The 19,636-nt window shown below is 44.3% G+C and overlaps 1 protein-coding gene across 3 annotated transcripts; it reads right to left on the bottom strand.

The window, feature by feature from the left end:
• Nucleotides 1-2,824: 2,824 nt before the first annotated feature.
• Nucleotides 2,825-18,072, bottom strand: LOC139777556 (excitatory amino acid transporter 1). 3 transcript variants are annotated; one of them, XM_071715049.1, is made up of 8 exons: nt 17,916-18,072; nt 14,797-15,946; nt 7,145-7,542; nt 6,074-6,262; nt 5,771-5,954; nt 4,989-5,417; nt 4,776-4,910; nt 2,825-4,700 (listed from the first exon to the last, which is right to left on the bottom strand). In XM_071715049.1, exons 2-8 carry the CDS (start codon nt 14,814-14,816, stop codon nt 4,550-4,552), a joined length of 1,506 nt encoding a protein of 501 aa, XP_071571150.1. In that variant the 5' UTR covers nt 14,817-15,946; nt 17,916-18,072; the 3' UTR covers nt 2,825-4,549. The 3 variants fall into 3 exon arrangements, with proteins under 3 accessions (XP_071571150.1, XP_071571151.1, XP_071571149.1); XM_071715050.1 differs by lacking the exon at nt 17,916-18,072 and adding an exon at nt 17,741-17,885; XM_071715048.1 differs by lacking the exons at nt 14,797-15,946; nt 17,916-18,072 and adding exons at nt 8,530-8,553; nt 8,759-13,375.
• Nucleotides 18,073-19,636: the final 1,564 nt, after the last annotated feature.

The following is a 19,636-nucleotide window of genomic DNA, read 5'->3' as shown; positions in this document are numbered from 1 at the left end:
CAACACTCGCACGATCGTTCTTTAATATTTTAGACATTTATCCGCACGCGGTATTCGATTTTGATGGTTAAAAGCCGCGAGAAATGCGGGGCGGCTACACTTGGTCCGATATGGCAGCGGCATATCGGAGCATCGATGTTGAAACGCGTCCATCAATTGTACTTGAATAGTCATCAGTCGTTGTCACATATCTCGATTAACGCGTTATGGTATTCGTGATCGTTCTGCGGCAATCCCGACACGCGCACAGCGAGCTTGCCGCTTGCTTCTATCGGTGGGAAAAGGTGCGAATAAACGCGGCACAACTTCCCGCTTCCCGACCGACCGACCGCGGGGCGCGGACCGACTCACCGTCCACCGTCCTCACCGACTGCCGCGCCGGCGCTGCCGCGGCGTCGTGGTATTTGCGCGCGTCGCTGGCCGCTGCCGCCGCACAGTAGGGAGAGACGCGATTGGCTCGCGAGTCGAGCCTCCGAATCCAACCAATCACGTTCGGCCGCTCCGAGCCGCCGGCGCGGCGCCGCCGCGCCGCTGCGCTGGCCGTTGAAAGCAGCGTATACGTTCAAAGTCACCGCGCGGCCGATTATTTTTGCCGGTGAGTGGCCTTGCCATTTGTTTCCGTCAACGCTCGGAGTACTTTTATCTGCGGAAGTCACTCGGCTATCGTTCTCCCGATGAATTTCGCACAGGTAGGAAGTGTTTGTGCTCCGCGCGCCCGTCGTCCTGCTCCTCGTTCCGCGGGCCACGGGAATAATCGCCTATACGCGAGTACGTGCCGTACGCGTTCAATAATTTGCGAGTGTATTAAGTGTTTGTCGGAATGAACGTATCGTCGCGAATCGCTCGCTCGAGACGGCCGGAGATGTCGACGGTGGAGACGTCGAGGCGAAGTCGGCGATGGTATATGTAAGTACGGCAATTGCGAACGATTTACTTTCGTCGTGATATTCGCGGACGATAATCGTAGCGCGTTCGTCTCGCCATATTTCTGGACTCGAACGTATTAGCATTCATTTATCTCGTGTCGTGCTTTGAACGCTGTGCCGGAATTGTCGTGTGATTTTATCTTCGATTACGGACTAAAGAACTTTTTCAAAGCCCACTTGAAGAATATTACGGCATACTTGACGGAATATTCTTCTCATGGACTTTTTAAACGGGAGTGTCGTACAGTATCGCGCGCGAAAGACTTTTATTGATGATTAGTCCGCGCGCGATATAGTTTATTATCCGGGAGTTTCTCGCGAGTGTCTTGTGCGGTGGAAGGAGGAGAAGCAGGAGGAGGCGGGCCTGATGTCCTGAGAGGAGGAGGAGGTCCGAGGGAGACATCGGGCACCGGCGGAGCAACCTTGGGGTAAGTATCATCTCTTATCTGCACAAAATTAATAGTTTTTTCCATTTATTCGAACCGTTTTATTTCGATGAGCTATAAAAATTCAATAAAAATAATTAGAGAAAGAGAAATTATTTAAAATTTTGTAAAATTTCATTTTTGTAAATATTTTTTCCGGAAAATAGATAATTATATCAGTAAATCTATAATTGAATGACGAATTAGATTTAATCGCAATAATAGCGCGTAAGAATTATGTGTAGCTTTTGAAACATATTGATAATCATTTTCAGCGCCTCTTTAACTTAAATCTTTTGTTTTTTGTTACAGTATCATCGTAGCTACGTGGCCGAATTACTCCGCCCGTTGCGCATCGGATCGGTGAGTGACGAATTTTTAATAATGGTATGCGGTAACGAATTTGTGAGACTAATATTAGATATATTTATGTATTGTATTCATATAATAGTTAAATAGTACTATAAACACAGAAAGGAAAACGATTTGTTGTTACACTTTATGCTGTCGTAATAAATTTGTTCAATCGTCATGTGAAAACAGAAAAGGCGAATTAAAAAACTTAATTCGCTCAGAATAATTTTTCTGTAAATTATATTGCTATACATATATATATATATATATATATATACATAAAATATTACTACCTATTACTTGAAAATAATTAATATTTTACGTATTTCGAAGTTTATTTCTGATTGTACTGGGAAGATCAACGAGTCAGTGTCAACGCTGGATGTTGAATAAATTCAACTTCATTTCTTGACGCTATAACGTCAAAGCGAAACCACGTGACTCTAGAAATAATATTTTTTATTTATTTATATTATTTAAATAAATAAATAAATATATATATATATATATATATAAAATATTATTTTTGAAGATTTTTGCTCGCTGAAAATGAGCGTCGAGCGTCAACGTGAAATGGCACATTTGCAGCACGTTAATTGAAATCGTGTGTGACAGCATTCAAATGCGTCGCATTCATTCCGGCCGTTTAAATAAAATGTTAATTAATAAAACGTTTAGTAGATTCATGTTACATGCAAAATAAATGCTATAAACTATACATTTACTTTTAATTAGCGCATAAAAAATGCCATATTTAAATACGCCGCATTCTGGCCGTTTAAATAAAACATTAATTAAAACATTTAGTAGATTTACGTTACATACAAAATAAATACTATACATTTCACTTTTACTTAGCACATAAAAAAACGCGTTCTTTTTAGCCTCACCTGCAGGTTTCATTTGCAATATGATGCAAAAGTTTTAACGGATCATTTTCGTTAATTATATAATATAATATATACGATATATATGTATAATTATATAATACAAATATATACGAGTATAACGACTTGTCCACCAAACTTACGTTTCCCTTTTAGATAAATCTGGAATAAATCTGGAAAGAGTTCCGCGTAAAAATTAACAAAAGGATCTTCGACCAAAAAATTTGCGTGATAAGATCAGATAATTTGTTTATTAATCATTTTGTTATTTTCTCCACATAATTCTTTTACATGTCGCGCGAAGACATAATAATTTAGCAGTCATCCTTGTTGTGCCAAAAGACAAAAGGCTGTAAAAAAAAAAGAAGTGTTTCAACCCTTAAGTACGGATTTTGCTTTTCGTCGTTTGATATGCTCAACGGTTGAACGCGTGTTTTTCGAAACTTTACATTCTTGTGTCACGATTTACGGAATTTTTTTTGTTATCGCGTGAAGAAACATGTAAAATGCGGGGACTTGCATGGTTGCATGCCCGTTTTCTCAATCGAGGAGTTATGGGGGCGTGAGTTGATCAACGTTGCTTCATACTTAAGGGTCAAGTCCCACAGTAGATTGTTGCTAATGGCATCGAACTCATTAAGTCTGCTTTTATTCACTGAATATCGAGTAGGTGTAAAAACTACCTTCGAGATACGATGGTAATAATCTATGGCACGAACTGCGCGACGATATTTTCTAATAATCGCCGCGCGGAATAATATGCGCGAGCAACGTTACATACGTAATTCTCGTTTCTATTGTCTTATAAATAAAATAATAAGACTCTTGAGACTCTTTGTCGTGTCAGATAATGATAAACTCAATTTCTCAGAGCACCGTTTCGCTTTTCATGAATCTTTTACGAGTTCCACAATCTTAAATGCATAATCTTCTGAAGAAACGTAGATAACTCGCGGAAGAAAAAACCGGACTGCGAATTATGCGGCTCGAACGAAATGTAACGTTGGTTGTTGTATACGTTGCAGTATCTTGTAAGCGTAATTCTCGTCAAACGCAAAAATGGAAGACAAATATACATATACATATATAAGCAAATATATATGCTTATATATTTTACAAGCAAATTCACTAATTAATGGGGCCTACGATTTCTAAAGTTAAAAAATATTTAGTTTCAAACATAACTTATATTCCAAAATCATCTATAGAACGCTCGTTGCTCGCACCGCGAGCTACGTGTTAGTAACCGACGTTTGACTGCCCTATCGTTACGTATATTTATATTTTGTATCGCGGAATGGATGTCAATTAAGTGACTACGAAAGTAATCTTTCTCTTTATAGTACTTGCACACGCATAACTGAATGAAGAAATTCGCGCGCCCCCATTGCATTCCGCGTGTATTTGTCGCAGATATGGCATTATGATACGGTGGTACAGTTGATTGCTCCCTTCGTTCGTAGTCTGGCTCGCATATAGGGTAATTAATACTAAACTGATTATTTGACTAATATAAAAGCGGAACACTGAGTACGCAAGAACACTTCGTCAGGATCGCATCTCGCGACCGTTGTTATACGATTGAAAATGTAGATACCCGTCAAGGGCGTTATATATTCCTCAAAATTCTAGGATAACTTATAAAAACTTTAAAAGAAATTAGAAATCTCAGACATGACACGGCTGTAACAAGTAATATCATGTTGTCGTCTATAAATTTATTTATATTCTCTTAATCCTAATTTTTAATTTTAATTCATTTACTCGTATATATTCTTAAATCCTCGGATTTGACTCCGACTCTTGCAAGCTCAAGAAATTATGGCAACATTTCAACGATAAGCCGCGCGATAAGTGTCGATATGTTTGCCGTGGATGATCCGATCCTCCGATCGCGAAGCGGTTTCGTAATCGTCGGTCGAGGAGACACGGTTTAACGATTAACGAACGTCCCAGCTCATATCGACGTGGTCGCGTGGCAATCGGCTCCGTTTTGCGTTTGCTGAGTGTTGTGCGGCAATGCCGCGAGCTCGTTCCTGCTGAGATGCTGAACGATCCCCGCGCCGAGTGAGTCACCGATAACGTTCACGGTCGTTCTACATCGATCTCTGCAAATGCAAACACATCGCGCATAATTAAAGATGCTCTTTGTAATCCCGATTGTATCGTAAGCGAGGACTTACAGTAACCAATCGACCGCGATGATTAAGAAGACATCGTTGGCCGGAAGTCGTACCGTGTCCAACACCATCACCATGGTCACTAGGCCGGCCTGCGGAATTCCAGCCGCACCGATGCTAGCGGCGGTCGCCGTGATACTAGAAAAAGTATTAGATACAACAGACAGATCAAATTAGAAACAAATCTTTCTTCGCAAGATTAATAAAAGGACTCACCTTATCGCTACCAGCTGTCCGAAGGAAAGGGCGACCTTACGTACTTGCGCAATGAAAATGGCAGCTACAGCTTCGTACAAGGCGGTACCGTCCATGTTCACGGTAGCCCCTATTGGCATGACAAATCTGCTGACACGCGGATCGATGCCGTTTTTCTCTTCGAGACAGCTGATGGCCAGCGGCAGGGTCGCCGAGCTCGAAGATGTGCCGAAGGCAGTGACGAGCGCCTCTGCCATGTGCGATATGTAGACATAGGGGTTCTTCTTTGTAAGAAGGAAGTACATCCCGGGCAGCACTAGGAAGCCATGTATGAGCAAGGCGACCAACACGGTGAGAAAATACATCCCAAGCTGGCCGACTATCTCTTCGAGCGATTTCATTTCCGTGATCTTTGAAGCGACCAGGGAGAGCACACCGAGCGGCGACAGCCTACGCAACATACGGAAATATTCTCGAGATTCTGAATTCGAAGGCGATTTTGAAGGATATTGCAGAAAATTGAAAAAAAAAATTGAAAACAAATTTATAAATAAGTAAAATAGCAATATGTCAAATCGAAAAGTTCAATAAGACATATAATCAAGATTAATGATAATAAGAATTTAAAAAATTAATAAATCAAAAGTTGATAAATTTCTAAAATTGATCCATAGTCGAGATGACACGATAGAATTATCACGACAGAATTGCGCGATCACGATATGGTTACGTAACGATTGTGCGAGTCTTTCTTGAGAAAATTAATGCGTTTCGAGAAACGGATGTTTATTTGCGAGTCTTACCATATTACCCAGTTGGTTATCAGCATCATAGCGCCGGATAGCGAGTCGAAGAAGTTCAACAGTGGCTTCGCTTTCGGTCCCATTTTACCGAGGGTGATGCCCAACACCGTCGCGAAGACGACGAGTCCGAGGATGTTGGAGCCCGAGACTACTTTCTCCTCCAATTCCCATTCTTCCATAGGAACTAATAGGCAACATTAATTTAAACGTGAAATTTACAGGCAAAAATAACTCAAAAAATTGGTCGAAATTTGCTATTTGATTTAATTGAAAACATTCTTCTATCGCTAAAGTGATTATTACCACTGGAATTCTCGGGTAGCTTGGGCTCGGTTCGATGTTGGGCGATACACGCTTGCACGAGATTTGGCGGAAACATGTTCCTGACTAGGTCCATCAACGTGTCGATAGTGGAAACGTTTTGCGCCGGCCTTTTGCTTTCCTGTGCGGAACTCCCGACACCAGGTTGGATCGTCATGACGAGAATTATGCCTAAGATCAGAGTTTAACCGACAACTGTTATGCGCTTTCGGCAGTTGGATATTTCGCATTTTTGTCATTCGTTTAATCAATCGCGGGGGCAAACGAGCGACGAAGAACCTTAGCGGTAGCAATAAAAAATCGGCGAGATAAGTGCGGTGACACAATGGCGAGAAATAGAAACTGTTCAGCTGGCGCGATAATGCTGCAAAAAGAAGAAGAGGAAAAAGTGCGATACGTAAGCAAAGTTTCAAGTTATAACCGGTCTAATCTCCGGACTAACGCAATATAAAACGTCATATTTGTCCGATGCTGCAAAATATTGTAAAGCAGCGCGAGCTCTCCGCGATAATGTCGCCGAGTAATCTGCCGCTAATTTGTGTTGTCTGTCGCGTCGTTCGCGCTCGATTCTCCGCTGGGTCGTGCGCGTTAATTAACCGAGATGAGTCACGAGAATTCAGGGCTATCAGGCGCATTCCCTCCGCGACCAGATATGTAAATGCCGGCGGGTACTGTTGCGCGGCATCTGCCGCTTGTCGCATCGCGTTTACCGTTTCTGAGAAATGCATCATTGCCCGCGCGCTGTCGCGACGACTCCCGACGATGCGACGAGACGCCACAATCCCTTGATCGCGATTCGCGCCGCTGATGTGAGCAATCGTATCATTTAACCTCGTTATTTAAAACGTTAAACGCATATCCAACTGTACGCGAAAATACGCAATCGTATTTAGCTTTCCGTATTAATTGCGCTTATATCTGGACGGAGGTTTCTTCAGCCTTATCGCTCGGCTTTTATTCGCGATGCAAAATAATCTTGGACTCGTCGCGACTGGCGAATAATTGTACCGATCACAGACGCGACGAGCTAAATTAGGCTTTTTTTTCACTGACCTAATATAACCGCGCAGATGGTCGTAGCCATGTAATAGCCGATCGCGCGAGCGCCGATCCTGCCGCTGAGCGACAGATCGAGCGAGCCGATGGCCGACACCAGACTCGAGATAATCAACGGCAGGATCAAGCTCTTGAGCATCCGCAGGAACAGGTCGCCGAAGTAATTGATGTACATGATCTCGCGGGGCGTCCATTTCTCCCGCGTGGTTCGCAGGATTATCCCGAGTACCACGCCGCCGACAACGCCGGAGACTGTAAGTATAGTTAGCGCGTTATGGCTCAGACATGATCGCACCTTCTGCCCCCTGGTCTCCGGCCTCTTGCTGGGTTCTTGGGGGTAATACGAGCTCCTCTCCTTGATTCTGCCCTGATTCTCCGTCCCCGATAGCGGCGACCTGGAACGCATTGATAACGTTTTCTTTTACAACTCTTCTCTCTTCACGGCAAAATTCTTTTCCCCCTTTGAAAATTCGATCATTTTCACTATGAACGTTTTGTCAGGATATTGCTTCGTAGATTCATTATTATGAATAACTCACTAATAACGCGTAAATCTTGAAAGATACGAGCTTTAATGCCTTTTAAAACTACGCAAATTGTGTCTATTGTATATGTACTATTTCCTGAGTTTCGAGACGATCTCTCGCGCGAAAAGATACAGTTATATATAATATACACCCACATATATTTCATCTAATTTGAAAGATAGATACTCTGTCTGGCACTCGACGTGTAAACGTGCCGACTTCGAGATGACTACTGTAACATACAGCAGCAGATGCTCGAAGAGTTAATATTCTTCGCAATAAACGTGACTTTTTCGTATTTTCCATAAACCTTGAAAAACTGATAACAATGACATAAAATTCTTTGTAATGAGTGTCTATTCTTACATGTTGACAGGCAATATAACTATACGTATAATACGTCGGAAAATTTTTTTGTTTTATGTTACATAGATAATATTTCTTCCAAATTACACCAACAAAATCATATAGTAATCTCCGGCGAATTTATAATCACTTACGGGATATTCATGGTTAATTCCAATATCAACCTTAGCGTTAGCTTTGCAAACATAGGATTTTTATTTCTAAACACGTTTATTTGTGATCGACGTTTATTTGTAAGTTAACTAATGAGTCTTTTATTACCTTTTAAGTAACGCTTATCTCTTATCGTAATTATCTCATATAACGTTGCAAAAATCAAAGCAAAATATAGTTTAATAAATAGCCTTTAAAATCTGCATATCTAGTTTTTACGAAATTTATTTATTGTTATTCTCGTGAATAACAAATGATGAATGATTATTGCGATCGTCCAGTAAAATAATTTTTGTTCTCGCGTCTCGCTCGAAATCGTAAATAAATTTCGCTTACCCTGTTCCGTCAGCGTCCATAATACTCGTACCAGGAATATATAAAACGATTTATAAAATAATCACGAGAATTTATTCTGCGAAATTAATACCTCATAGCATCGTTGAATATCGCGAAACGAATTACACTTGGAATATACAAAACAATTTATAAAATAATCATGAGAATTTAGTCTGCAAAATTAATATCTTAATTATAACATCGCTAAATATCGCGAAACAATAATTACATTTGAAATATTTTCATTTCTGCACTTCTCTCAATTCCCGGACAATCGTACGGTTTATTTCAACAATTAGCACTCTTTTATGGTAATCTGAGATTAACGCACGGTTTGCACGTTTCCCAATTGTTGGCAGCGGCACTTCACACGACAACGCGTGGCTATAAACAATTCTTCTTAAAACTCAGATTTATCGAACCTGGCACCTTTCGAGGATTACCGGTCTCTTCCGCAGTTAACTGGGAACTGTTTTAAACCATCGACTATTTCAAGCGACACAAGGTTTCAATCTTATAATTCTCTGAAGTGCACATAATGCAATCTCAGCAGCGTCCACGAAGAAACATAGCCAGAAGATAACCGCATAAGAAGCGCGCGCTTTGTCATGCAGAAAAAGAGAGATGCAAGATATTTCCAATTCGAAATCGGAAAAGTAATACGATTATGCTGATCGATTAGGATTTGATTAAGGCTTGGATAGTAGAAAAATCATCGCTGCCAAGGCGAATCGTCTTTATCGCGATACAGTACGTCAGACAATTAAGGAAGTATCGACAGCACCTACGCGCGTTGCACTTACAAAAGACGAGAAATTGCACTGCGAATTGTCATCGCAGGAACTCTTTTAACATTGCAAGATAACGAACTGTCGTTCTCCTATTGGAGAACGTCGCTGTTATGTATTTGCGCCAATTAAGAATGTATTTTTATTATTACGTTATATTATGTGCTTGCTAATACGAAGCTGTTACGGAATTAAGCGGATCAAGCGAATGATAGGCTTTAGTGTCGCGCTTATTGCTTTAATTCGACAATATAGTGCAGGTGCAGCAAATACACGTGGAAAACAAATTAACTTGTCGTCTTAAGATGCAAACGATGCTTTCTCATCTTTTTTAAATTTTTTTTTAATTAAAAGCCAACACTTTTTAAATTGCTAATTTTTATTAGATTTCATACAATATTTTTGGAGAATAAAACGTGATCAATTGGAACATGAAGGAATCTCTGATTTTATTTATAGATGTCGACGCCACGCTCTCTCTGTGTGGTGTTTCCATGTGGCATAAATAAATACGTCTCGCGTATGCAACCACACGACTTTTGTAATAACTCAAGTTCTAGCAGTTTTTACGATCCGAGCGATGCGATTAAAACACAAAATTCGTCCCACGCGGTTATGCGGCGTGACGGCGTAAAGGAACGTATAAGGCAATGGAGGTGAACCGTGAGCCCATTTGCATGAGCTGAAAGGAGAGTTATTAGGACGAATACGCACAACTTGTCAATGGTCTATCTTTGTCAATTATCAATTCTTAGGCTTAGGCGAAAACCGTCGTCGTAAAATGTCACCGACCTCCGATGGCAAGTATCTCGCACGTGCCGTTCAAAAACCGAATTTTTTTATCCGCGATTGCGTCATCGATCAAGGACACGGGCACGTCTATCTAACGCTCGTTACGAAAGGACGGTGTTGCGTCCTAATACTAATGGTCGCCGATGATGTCATCGATGTTAATATAACATCGCCATGCAATAAATCTCGATTTCGGTTATTTTGTCGGCAGGGAATGGATATCAGATTACTCGTGTAACTTAACAAGTGGAACGCTCATAGGCTGCAGCGTGGACCGGGACGTTGAAAACTCGGGCGGTCTCCGCCAAGTTCTCGCGAGCGTCTCGAAGATCTTCCGGGTCTACACGAGTCGCGAATGTTATAGGTACGCGCGGCGGCGTGACACCGCTCGAGCCCATTCGAACATCATTTCTCGCGTGGCTCGCGTTAATAACAAGAAGAAGGAGGAGCAATGTCGAGCGGTGACAAATTCCCAGGCTAACGAAGCCTTTGGCTACACGGTAACGATGGCGAGCGCGATAGTTGCGCACGCGACGTGGGCGTTCGTCATGGATCGTTTCGCGGATGTTTCCATTATTTCCGTCTCTCGTACCGAAGTTCCGGCGCAAACCCGTCGCGCCGAGATGGTAATGTCACGGGGGAGAAGATCGTGACCTACTTCTCTGTCCTTACTGGCACACTGGCCGGTATTTTTATCTTATCGTCAAGAATTCTCTAAACAGCTGTACTTCAACACGACTCTGTGGTCCGGGATTTTTCCACAAAATTTCGCAACGCGATATACTCAGCACAGCGAGTGTGAGTTCCCGCGATGAATGAGAATATTGAGGTAAACGAACGACGGCGACGACGCGACGTATGAGACGAGTTTTAATTGCGCCAGTTAATTCGTCGATAGCGCGACACAATGCTCGGCGCATAACGTCATTCGCAGATGCTGCATGACACGATTAGCCTCACGCGACCGTTGAAAAATAATCCGGACATTCCGGACCCGCGGACAGATGGGAAAACATCGTCCCTGAGAATTAATGTCAGGCTACGATGATAGATCCCGGCGCGTTTCCGGCCGAGTTACTCTATATATAGTTTTGCATTGTACGGTTTTTTTCCGCGGTTTTATATTACGGTTAATCGACAACATTCATGAATCGCACTGAATACCGAGTTAAAGGGTATCACCTTGCCGCGTGTTCGACGCGCTCGTCTCGAATAACGGTCAATTGGAATATTTTCCGTTTAACGAGATATGACGTCGGAAGTAAAAATTTCACGGCTCTCGAACAAATGCCGCCATACGTATTTCGCGGAAAGCATAAAATCGGCGATCGGCTTGGCAGAGCAAGTATCCTTTGCGGCTATCCTACGCTATTAAAGTAGCCGCAAGCTGGTTAGAATGGATTAGCGCGGAAGAATTAAGCGTGGTTAGAAATAAGAATAATAAGTAGCCGCAATTTGTGTGTTAGAAGAGATCAGCGTGAAAGAGATAATTAAGCATAGTTAAAAGCGGGAATAATGCAGACCCCCTCGCGCCGCGCCGCCTCTCTCACGCTCCAGTTTTTAATTGCCCCGAATATAAAGCGGAGCGACGAATGGATAAATAAATCAATAGAGCACAGGTATTAATTGGATTCGAGCTGTTGCAGAATGACACGCGGGCATCGTGCTAAATACTCAATCCCTCGACGTTGGCTCGGGCTAAAAGTTCCAAAATTATCTTCGGCAAACAACTTGTTGAATACGCTTACGTAAGAAGTTGCACACAGAAGATTTACTATTCAGCTAGATCTCTCCCTTCCTTCCTCTCTCTCTTTCTCTTGTTTATTTTGAAAAGCCAACGTCATTATTGGACGTAAGCCTAAAAAGATTTTCTGTACTACTCATAATCTCGTTGATGCTTAATATTTCATTCACGGAAAGGAAGAAGAGACGGAAAGAGATAAGGAAAGATGTAAAGGTAGAATTTGTTACTTCGTAAATATTTGCTTCGAATTTTGACGTCTCGGTTTTGACTTTTTTGCATAGTCATAAGTAAAGAACTTAAGTGCGCGTCGAGATGTCTGATTTCAGATGTTGTACGGCCGACGGGTAAAAACTTCCATAAAAACCATGCAGCCTTTTGACTTTTTGTATCTTTACCGCCTGTCCTTCTGCATTTGAATTGAATAATTAGCACGCAAACTATTACGGTAACCGGTTTTACATGGCACGTATTACGCGCGTGCACATTGTAACCGACATCTCTACGCACGATCGGAAGCTGCAAAACTTTGATGAAAAGCGAAATCATAGGAGGAAAGAATGTCTTAATCTCGCGACGTTAGGAATCTTATATCGAAGCATTCGTTATCCCGAGTCAATATAATGAATCGACTATAAGAGCAGGTAATTCTACGCAAGATCGCTCACGCGATGTAAAAATAAACGAAGACGGCACGCGTCTAGTCTGCTAAATCAAATTCTATCGCGACTGCGGTGATCGCACGAGATAAGAGATACATTTGCAGTTGTAGCGCTTAATCCGATAGAGGCGGAGCACGTATTTCCTTATCAGCAGTAAGGATATACGTGTGCAACTTCTATGTCGCTCACAGTTTCGCATTCGCGATAATACATTTCATTGGCGTATACCCATCGGATCGTGTCTCAAGCTCGCACTTCTCATTCAAATAAGTTTTGTTAATCATACATTTCGTTGTTTTTAACTCTTTCTAAATCTATTCTTAGCCCTCTCCTCTTTTATATTTCTTTTTGTAATCGAGCAGCCTACGTCACTAGATTTCAGAATACAATTTGGGCGGTTTACGATTCGCACGAAATTTTTTACAATCTTTTATACTAGGCAACGCAAAAGAGAGGTGAAAAAGCAAAATGCGTGTGTGTGCAGGCCATGCGTATCAGAATGCACGATACGTGACATAAAACTATAAATAAAATTTTTTTGCGAATTGTGATCTGTGTCGTCTAAGAGAGGCACGTCCTCTCGAGACAAGAAGCTCATCGACAGAACACACCGTCGCAGAAGCTGTATCTCTACGCACATTCTCATTAGAATTAGCGATGATTTCTTATGCGCTGCGCGCGCGCGCGGGCGCAACCGTCTTCTCCTCTCTGTTCCTTATCACAAAGAACGGGCTTAACAATGATTTAATGAGCAGCCGTCGAGCACCCGTACCCGCTGTTGCCATTATGGAATTCTGTGCCAATGAATCTCGCTGCCGCTGAATACGATATATGACGGCGGCGTATAATGGATCAACCGCATATATATACGCAGGGTGACTTCCATTCACCGCGCGAATACTCGTCGTTGAAATGCGACTTGCCATTTTTAATAGCGAGTTGCAATGATTAAATTACGTAAAATATCTCGTCTCAATCTTCAGATACATAAATCGAACTATCGACATGCTATTTGTATATCAGGCGGTGTAATATAACTCGCGGTGTAATATGAGATAAACGCGTATTACGTGTCTTTTTTTCTTATAATGTTTATTTTCTAATCGTTGCGATATTTTTTGCTATGACAGTCGCGCAGCGAACGATTAGAAGTTTAAACATATCGTATCGCGATAAAATATACGTCAAGTTACGATGATTTTTAATCGCTTTACACGTTTCAGCTTAACTCTAAATTATTGTTCAGTATATAATTAGTACGTCATTAACTTCTACTATGACTAGAATGACTAGATCGTAACTCTTCATTTACGATTTAATCACCAAATCGTAAATAAAAAGTTACGACCTTTTCATATTCATGGTAGAAGTTAATGATATACTAATTTAAAATTTAGCTTAAATACGATTAAATCGTCGTAACTCACGCATATTTTATCGCGACTATCGCGTGAGGCGTAGCAAAAAATATCATGAGAAATAAAATTATAAGAGAGAAAGTGAGAGACATGCGATATCATCACGAGACAGAATTGAAATTGAATCCTCCTATACGTGTTATTTATTAGCAAAATTAAAATCCATTTAATTAAAAAAGTTCTAAAAGTCAACATGCAACCTAAATAAACCAATACGAATGATTTATATTTTGCCACGTGTCAAGTGTGTGTGCACGCAAAAAGGTGATAATTCTTAGAATTAAAAGCATTAAAAAATGCTATAAAGATAATATATACATAAAAGTTTGGAAAAATAATGCTAATCAACTGCCAAACAATTTAAGAGATTGAAACGTTCATACTTATATTTCAAATATTAAAAAACACATTCGAATGAAATAATATGTGAAAAAACTGTTTTTAAAGTTGATTTCTTAAAATTGTCTTTATCGAAAATTACGTGGCATTTTTTTATAGGTCTAGACTCCAAATTTCGGGGGAAAAGGGGGGCAACTGGGTCAAAAGATTCAAATGGCAGAGGGTAAAGTTTATTTGATACACACGTGTCGCATATGGTTATCAGCAGTCTGATGATAATAGCTCATCATAATAAAATGTAATACAATCCAAACAAATGACCAAGCAGAGTTGCGTCAGAATATAAGAAGGAAAAAATCCGTTTCGAGAATGATATTCGCGTATCGTGAGCAAATGCAAACTTGATCAAGATATCGCCGTTTATCAATCAATCGCGTCATTTATTACAAGTCACAGGAGCAATCGTTAAAGCGACTAGAGGAAATAAAAATAGCGATATTTCACGTGATTGGAGAGATCGTACTTACAGCTCGCTTGCCACTTCCATGATGCGCTTCCTGCGTCCTGTGTGTTCCAATGAGAACCGCGCTCGGCAATCGTTTACATAGAGCGTTCACTTCCAGTTAGCCGGAAGCGGCGGGCGTCCCGATGGGGAAGAGAATCGCCGGAGCTGGATCGTCGAGGGGCACTATAAGAGCGAATTTGCCTGCCTCTCTCTCCCCCTCTGTCGCTCTCGCGCCGCCGTTTCTTCTCTGAGTGAAACGTCGAGGTGGTGACGCTCGCGGCGCGATTTAAGCCGAGAGGGATGAGACGCGATGGAGGACGAAGGAAAAAAAATGAGATCGAGGACAGGCGCGCGCGGATGACGGGGATGAAGGATTAGATGCTCCAACGTTGATTAAGCGCTAAATCCCGGTCGGCCTTTTTCTCTCTCTCTCTCTCTCTCTCTCTTTCTTTTTCTCTCTTCCTTCTTCCGACTCGCGTCAGAATTTTCTGACTCGTCGACGCGATTCGGCCGATCGGAAGCTGACGAGCGGCAAGCGGCGTAACGGCGCGCACGAACTGGATGGACACGCTGGGTATCTCGTTAGCCAGGAGAGGATGTATGCTGATGGGGCTCTCAATCTGTGCCACCTTGGGTGGTACGATTACGCTATGGCGATCTCCCCCTACGACGATCTCTTCCTGCCGCTACCGGCTCTAGCCTATCATCGCGATATACTGTTACGAATACGCGCGCGCTGCGTGCGGCGGCTACGACCCCATCGGAAGCCACCGGCCAGGTCCCTATTGTTTGTCGGCGGTTTGTCCACTCGATTATGATGATCCAGCGGTGTCCGCGAACGGCGGGGGTGATTCTTCTCCCGTTTCGGCTACGCTCGACGTGCTCCTCGCTCGGAAAACGAGCCTTCCCTCATTCGAGAACGAACTCCCAGCGCTTCGGACTATCCTCTCCGTCTACTCTCTCTCTCTCTCTTCTCTCCTTCTTTCTCCTTCGAACGTCGCTCCCGTTGTTAACCCTTTGACGACACGAGGATGCTACTCTGACAGATAACGACGGAGACAGCCCTTGGAGGCGGTGGGAGACACGGAAATGCAATAACCGCGAGTGCTCTTTGAGATTCGCAAGGACGATATCACGTCGATCGATGAGCAAACAGCCGCCTTTGTTGTTATCTGCAACAGAACATTAACGATGTACGCTGTGATATTAATAGTACGCTGAATCTTAATATCCCTAATATTTTTCAAAACCCATGCCGCAGGATTATTCCGCCTATCGACGTATTTTAGCATTTATTTTTAACACCGCCTGTGATCAAACGCATGCATGGATATTAATGAGCAATAATCGCCGATCGTGTTTTTACGTAACGCGCGTCGCGAAACGAGTGCTCTTCGCGAGCGCAAACAAATCCGCTTGAATACATAATCCGATGTCGTTACTGTTTACTCTTTTCGGCGTAACGCGCCCAGCAGCAGATGTGTTTGTGCCGTTAAAGCTTTGACACTTGTTATCCCGTCAATGGAAGGTACACGTCGTCAGATTTCACGTCTTCCTTTTTACTTCAATTTATCTCCGTATTTAATATCTTAATATTACTTTATAAAGAATCTCTCCTTCTTCTCCCACCCCGTCTCTTTATTGCTCCCCCTCTCTCTCTCTCTCTTTGAACTCTTCGATCGATGAATTCTAGTCAGCGCAACTGATGCAACACGTGCGCGGCGTGTAATCTGTTACATAACACGTTACATTTAACGTGAAAGACAAACAGCTGTTGATCCTAGAGGTAGTAAATCAATCGTAACGAAAATAGCGCATCTTATCGAATTGCACATCTCTCTCCTTCTCGAATTTTCTCTCTCTCTCTCTCTCTCTCTCTCTCTCTCTCTCTCTCTCTCTCTCTCTCTCTCTCTCTCTCTCTCTCTCTCTCTCTCTCTCTCTCTCGAATTATTAGCAACTTGCTACAATTTCAACGATTACGAATGACTGACATTTGCTTAGAATGCCGTACTTGTCGCGTCAGAAGATTGGTAAGCGCCCCAGGCGCGATGTAATTTATTCCCTGTTATTGAGCAAATTCACACGTCGCATGCATCCGATTCGATTAGCATCGGCGGCGTAGAAAACGGAACGGGTTCGGGACAAGCGACGATTACGAGGCGCGTTGAGTGGTTTGACAGCTTTAATTACGGCACAGAGAGAAAAGATCGACCGGTGAGCTAATCGCGCGGAATAGCTTCGTTTCACGCTCGGCCGGCCAGCGTTCGTCGATTCGGCGATTACCGCCTTGACTCGCGGCGCGCAATCGAGCGCGGGAGGGATCGGGAGGCCCTAAGTGTCCCTTAACGGGTGCCCTTGCTCCAAATTTAAGCTCTCCGATTCCGCCGCCTCGTCCCTGATTAATTCCGATAACCTTCGGACCCCATAATCGTTCGCGCAGCCTTCAGAAACTTTTTTTATATAAACTTTTTTCCCAGCGGAAGGAAATAGGATGGATTACGTGGAAAAACTTTCGATCGCGCGAAAAAACGTAGAAGATCAAATTGAAGAGAACAAGACATATATGAAGACATCGTCGGCGACGTCTTCGTAGCAAGATCCATCTGCTTGGAGCGAAATAAAACTTGAACGAGACGCGTCTGTCTGTCACGTCTCAAGCGATAGAAAAGACACGCGTCTCTGCAAAAACACCTGTGTGTAACCAAGCCCGAGGTGAATTAAGGCCGCGCGGGTGATAACTTGATTTTGCAACGCGACCGGACATAAGTATGGGATCTTTTCGCGAATCGATACGAGCTCGCGTACACGAGGGAACAATCGAGGCGCGAGCAATCAGGGCGATACGCGTGCACCATCGTTCGCTGTAAAGCGGTAAACACGTCGCGCACAATTTCAAAGGGTTAAAACTTCCAGCCTTCTCTCTCGCGTATTTCACCCCCGAGGAGATACCCTACCCGGACAGTTACTTTTTCATTCTCTTCGCGTCGACGTCGCGGACTTTCGCGGACAGCGTGCGTTTCTAAGTCATCATCGTAACGCGCATCGCGCAACTGGTCGCGTTGCGCACCGGGGACGAACGAGCGGATGGACGAACGACGAGATTGCGTGCGTGCGTGCGTGGCGTGCGTGTACGATACATACGTCGGTGTCGTGTCGCGATCGTTCGCGCTCCTGGATAACGAAGATCCCGCTTCTGCGCGCGACGCGGCGACGATCGCGAGACTGTGGAGGCGCGGCGTAAAGTTGCTTCTTTATAGCGCGAATGTGGCGGCTAGGAGAGCCGCGCGCGTGTGTGTGTGACGTTCATGCCACGCGTTCGAAAAGCGCGCGAGAGGAGGGTGGAATTGGCGAGGCGGGAGGCGGGAGAGCGCGGACGAGGAAGAGGGAAAGAGAGAGAGAGATAAATCGACGGGCAGCGCGATGGGCGAAGCAAAAAATCATGCTGAATCCACGCGCGTGCGTGCGTGTGCGCGCCGAGTATCCTCTCAATGATCGCCGGAGGAGAGGAGATCGCGCGCTCGCGGAGCGGAGGTCGCGCCTTTCTCCTTTCGGTGTTCCAAGCGGGCTTTTCGGGGGAGGGATACGCCATTATCATCAGGCTCGCCCTTGCCTCGCTCTCGCGTTATCCGGTGTCATCCGGTGTCGTCCGGTGTCGTCCGGTAAAAACCGGCGGGAAGCGAGAATCCCGCGAACCGGCGAAAAAGGGAGTGAATGACTCTCGTCGCATATACGACGGTTTTCGTGGCGTTCGCCCGGTGGGGGTTGTTTCCCTCACGAGAGGGGGATGGGGGGTAGAGAAGGAGGGCGGGGGAGGCAAGAAGAGGGGGCAGAGAACGCGCGTCCCGCGCTCGCGCTCTATATCCTCCTCCACGGCCTCCACCACCTCCGCGACTTGGCGGCGGTCGCCATGGCGAATTCATTGTCACCCCGGATTCTATCTGGGCGCCTCTATTTCCGTCTGACGTGCGCAACGAATCGGATGTCAGGAGGTACTGCCCACGCGGCGCATATAGGATCGATAAAACGCCTCCTCCTGAAATTCGGATAAAGCGTAGGGCGCCACTGCCCGCCTTTCGCGTATCCCGAACCGTCATTTAAATCCCACAGCCACGTGTGGCGGAAAGAAGAAATTCGCGCGACGTTTTCGGCGATATCACGTGGTCGAAAAGCGAAGCGTGCGTCGCGCTCGATCCCTGGGTTAATCCCTTCGAGAAGCCAGGCACCGTCGCGCCGAATGAAATTCGGAAAGCTCGCAGCATCCGCGTTTTGGCGCGCGATCGAAGAGGAACGCCACCCCTCTCCCGTTGAAATGAACCCTTCCTCTCTCTCTCTCTCTCTCTTCCTTTTTTATCGATTTTCAGGACTCGGCGTCGCGCGCGCGTGGGAGGGAAGGAAAAGGAGGGAAAGAGACGGACAATTTTGCCTATATTTTTTTCGGTACGCCTCCACTTTGTGGAGACGCGATACGGGAGATGAAAGATGATACTCGTTCGTTTCGCGCCTTTGTCTCGGGCCTAACTCGCGCGATATCGCACGAGTATCTATAGCACGAGGAGAATTGCCGTATCCGGCAGCCGCGAGACTACTTGGCTACACGCGCGATCCGACGCGACGCGACGCGACGCTACGCGACGGCTCGTTGTTCCCGTTGTGCGCGGAATCGCGAACCGCGACCGATAGCGCGAGCGCGGAGTAATTCGAGCTGGAGCCCGCGCGAGTTCGAAAAGCGCGGGAACGACGAGGAAAACGGGCCTCTCTCTTTCTCTTCGACTCGTCGCGCCTTCGTAGGTGGAGCCAGCGGCCGCTTTCTTGCCCCGATGGATCACTCTCACTCCGCTGTCTCAAGCTTTTGTACCTCGAAG

This window comes from Temnothorax nylanderi, unplaced genomic scaffold, assembly GCF_030848795.1.
Source record: "Temnothorax nylanderi isolate EJ_2023f unplaced genomic scaffold, tnyl_v1.0 TNYL_tig0154_pilon, whole genome shotgun sequence".
Lineage (NCBI taxonomy): Eukaryota > Metazoa > Arthropoda > Insecta > Hymenoptera > Formicidae > Temnothorax > Temnothorax nylanderi.
This window is presented reverse-complemented; position numbering and strand designations above follow the sequence as displayed.

What these genes read in the sequence shown, in the direction of transcription:
- LOC139777556 (XM_071715048.1), bottom strand. An exon ending in ATAACCAACTGGGTAATATG is followed by an intron (nt 5,418 to 5,770) that starts GTAAGACTCGCA and finishes TATGTTGCGTAG; the next exon opens with GCTGTCGCCGCTCGGTGTGC. An exon ending in ATCGCGGTCGATTGGTTACT is followed by an intron (nt 4,701 to 4,775) that starts GTAAGTCCTCGC and finishes TTGCATTTGCAG; the next exon opens with AGATCGATGTAGAACGACCG.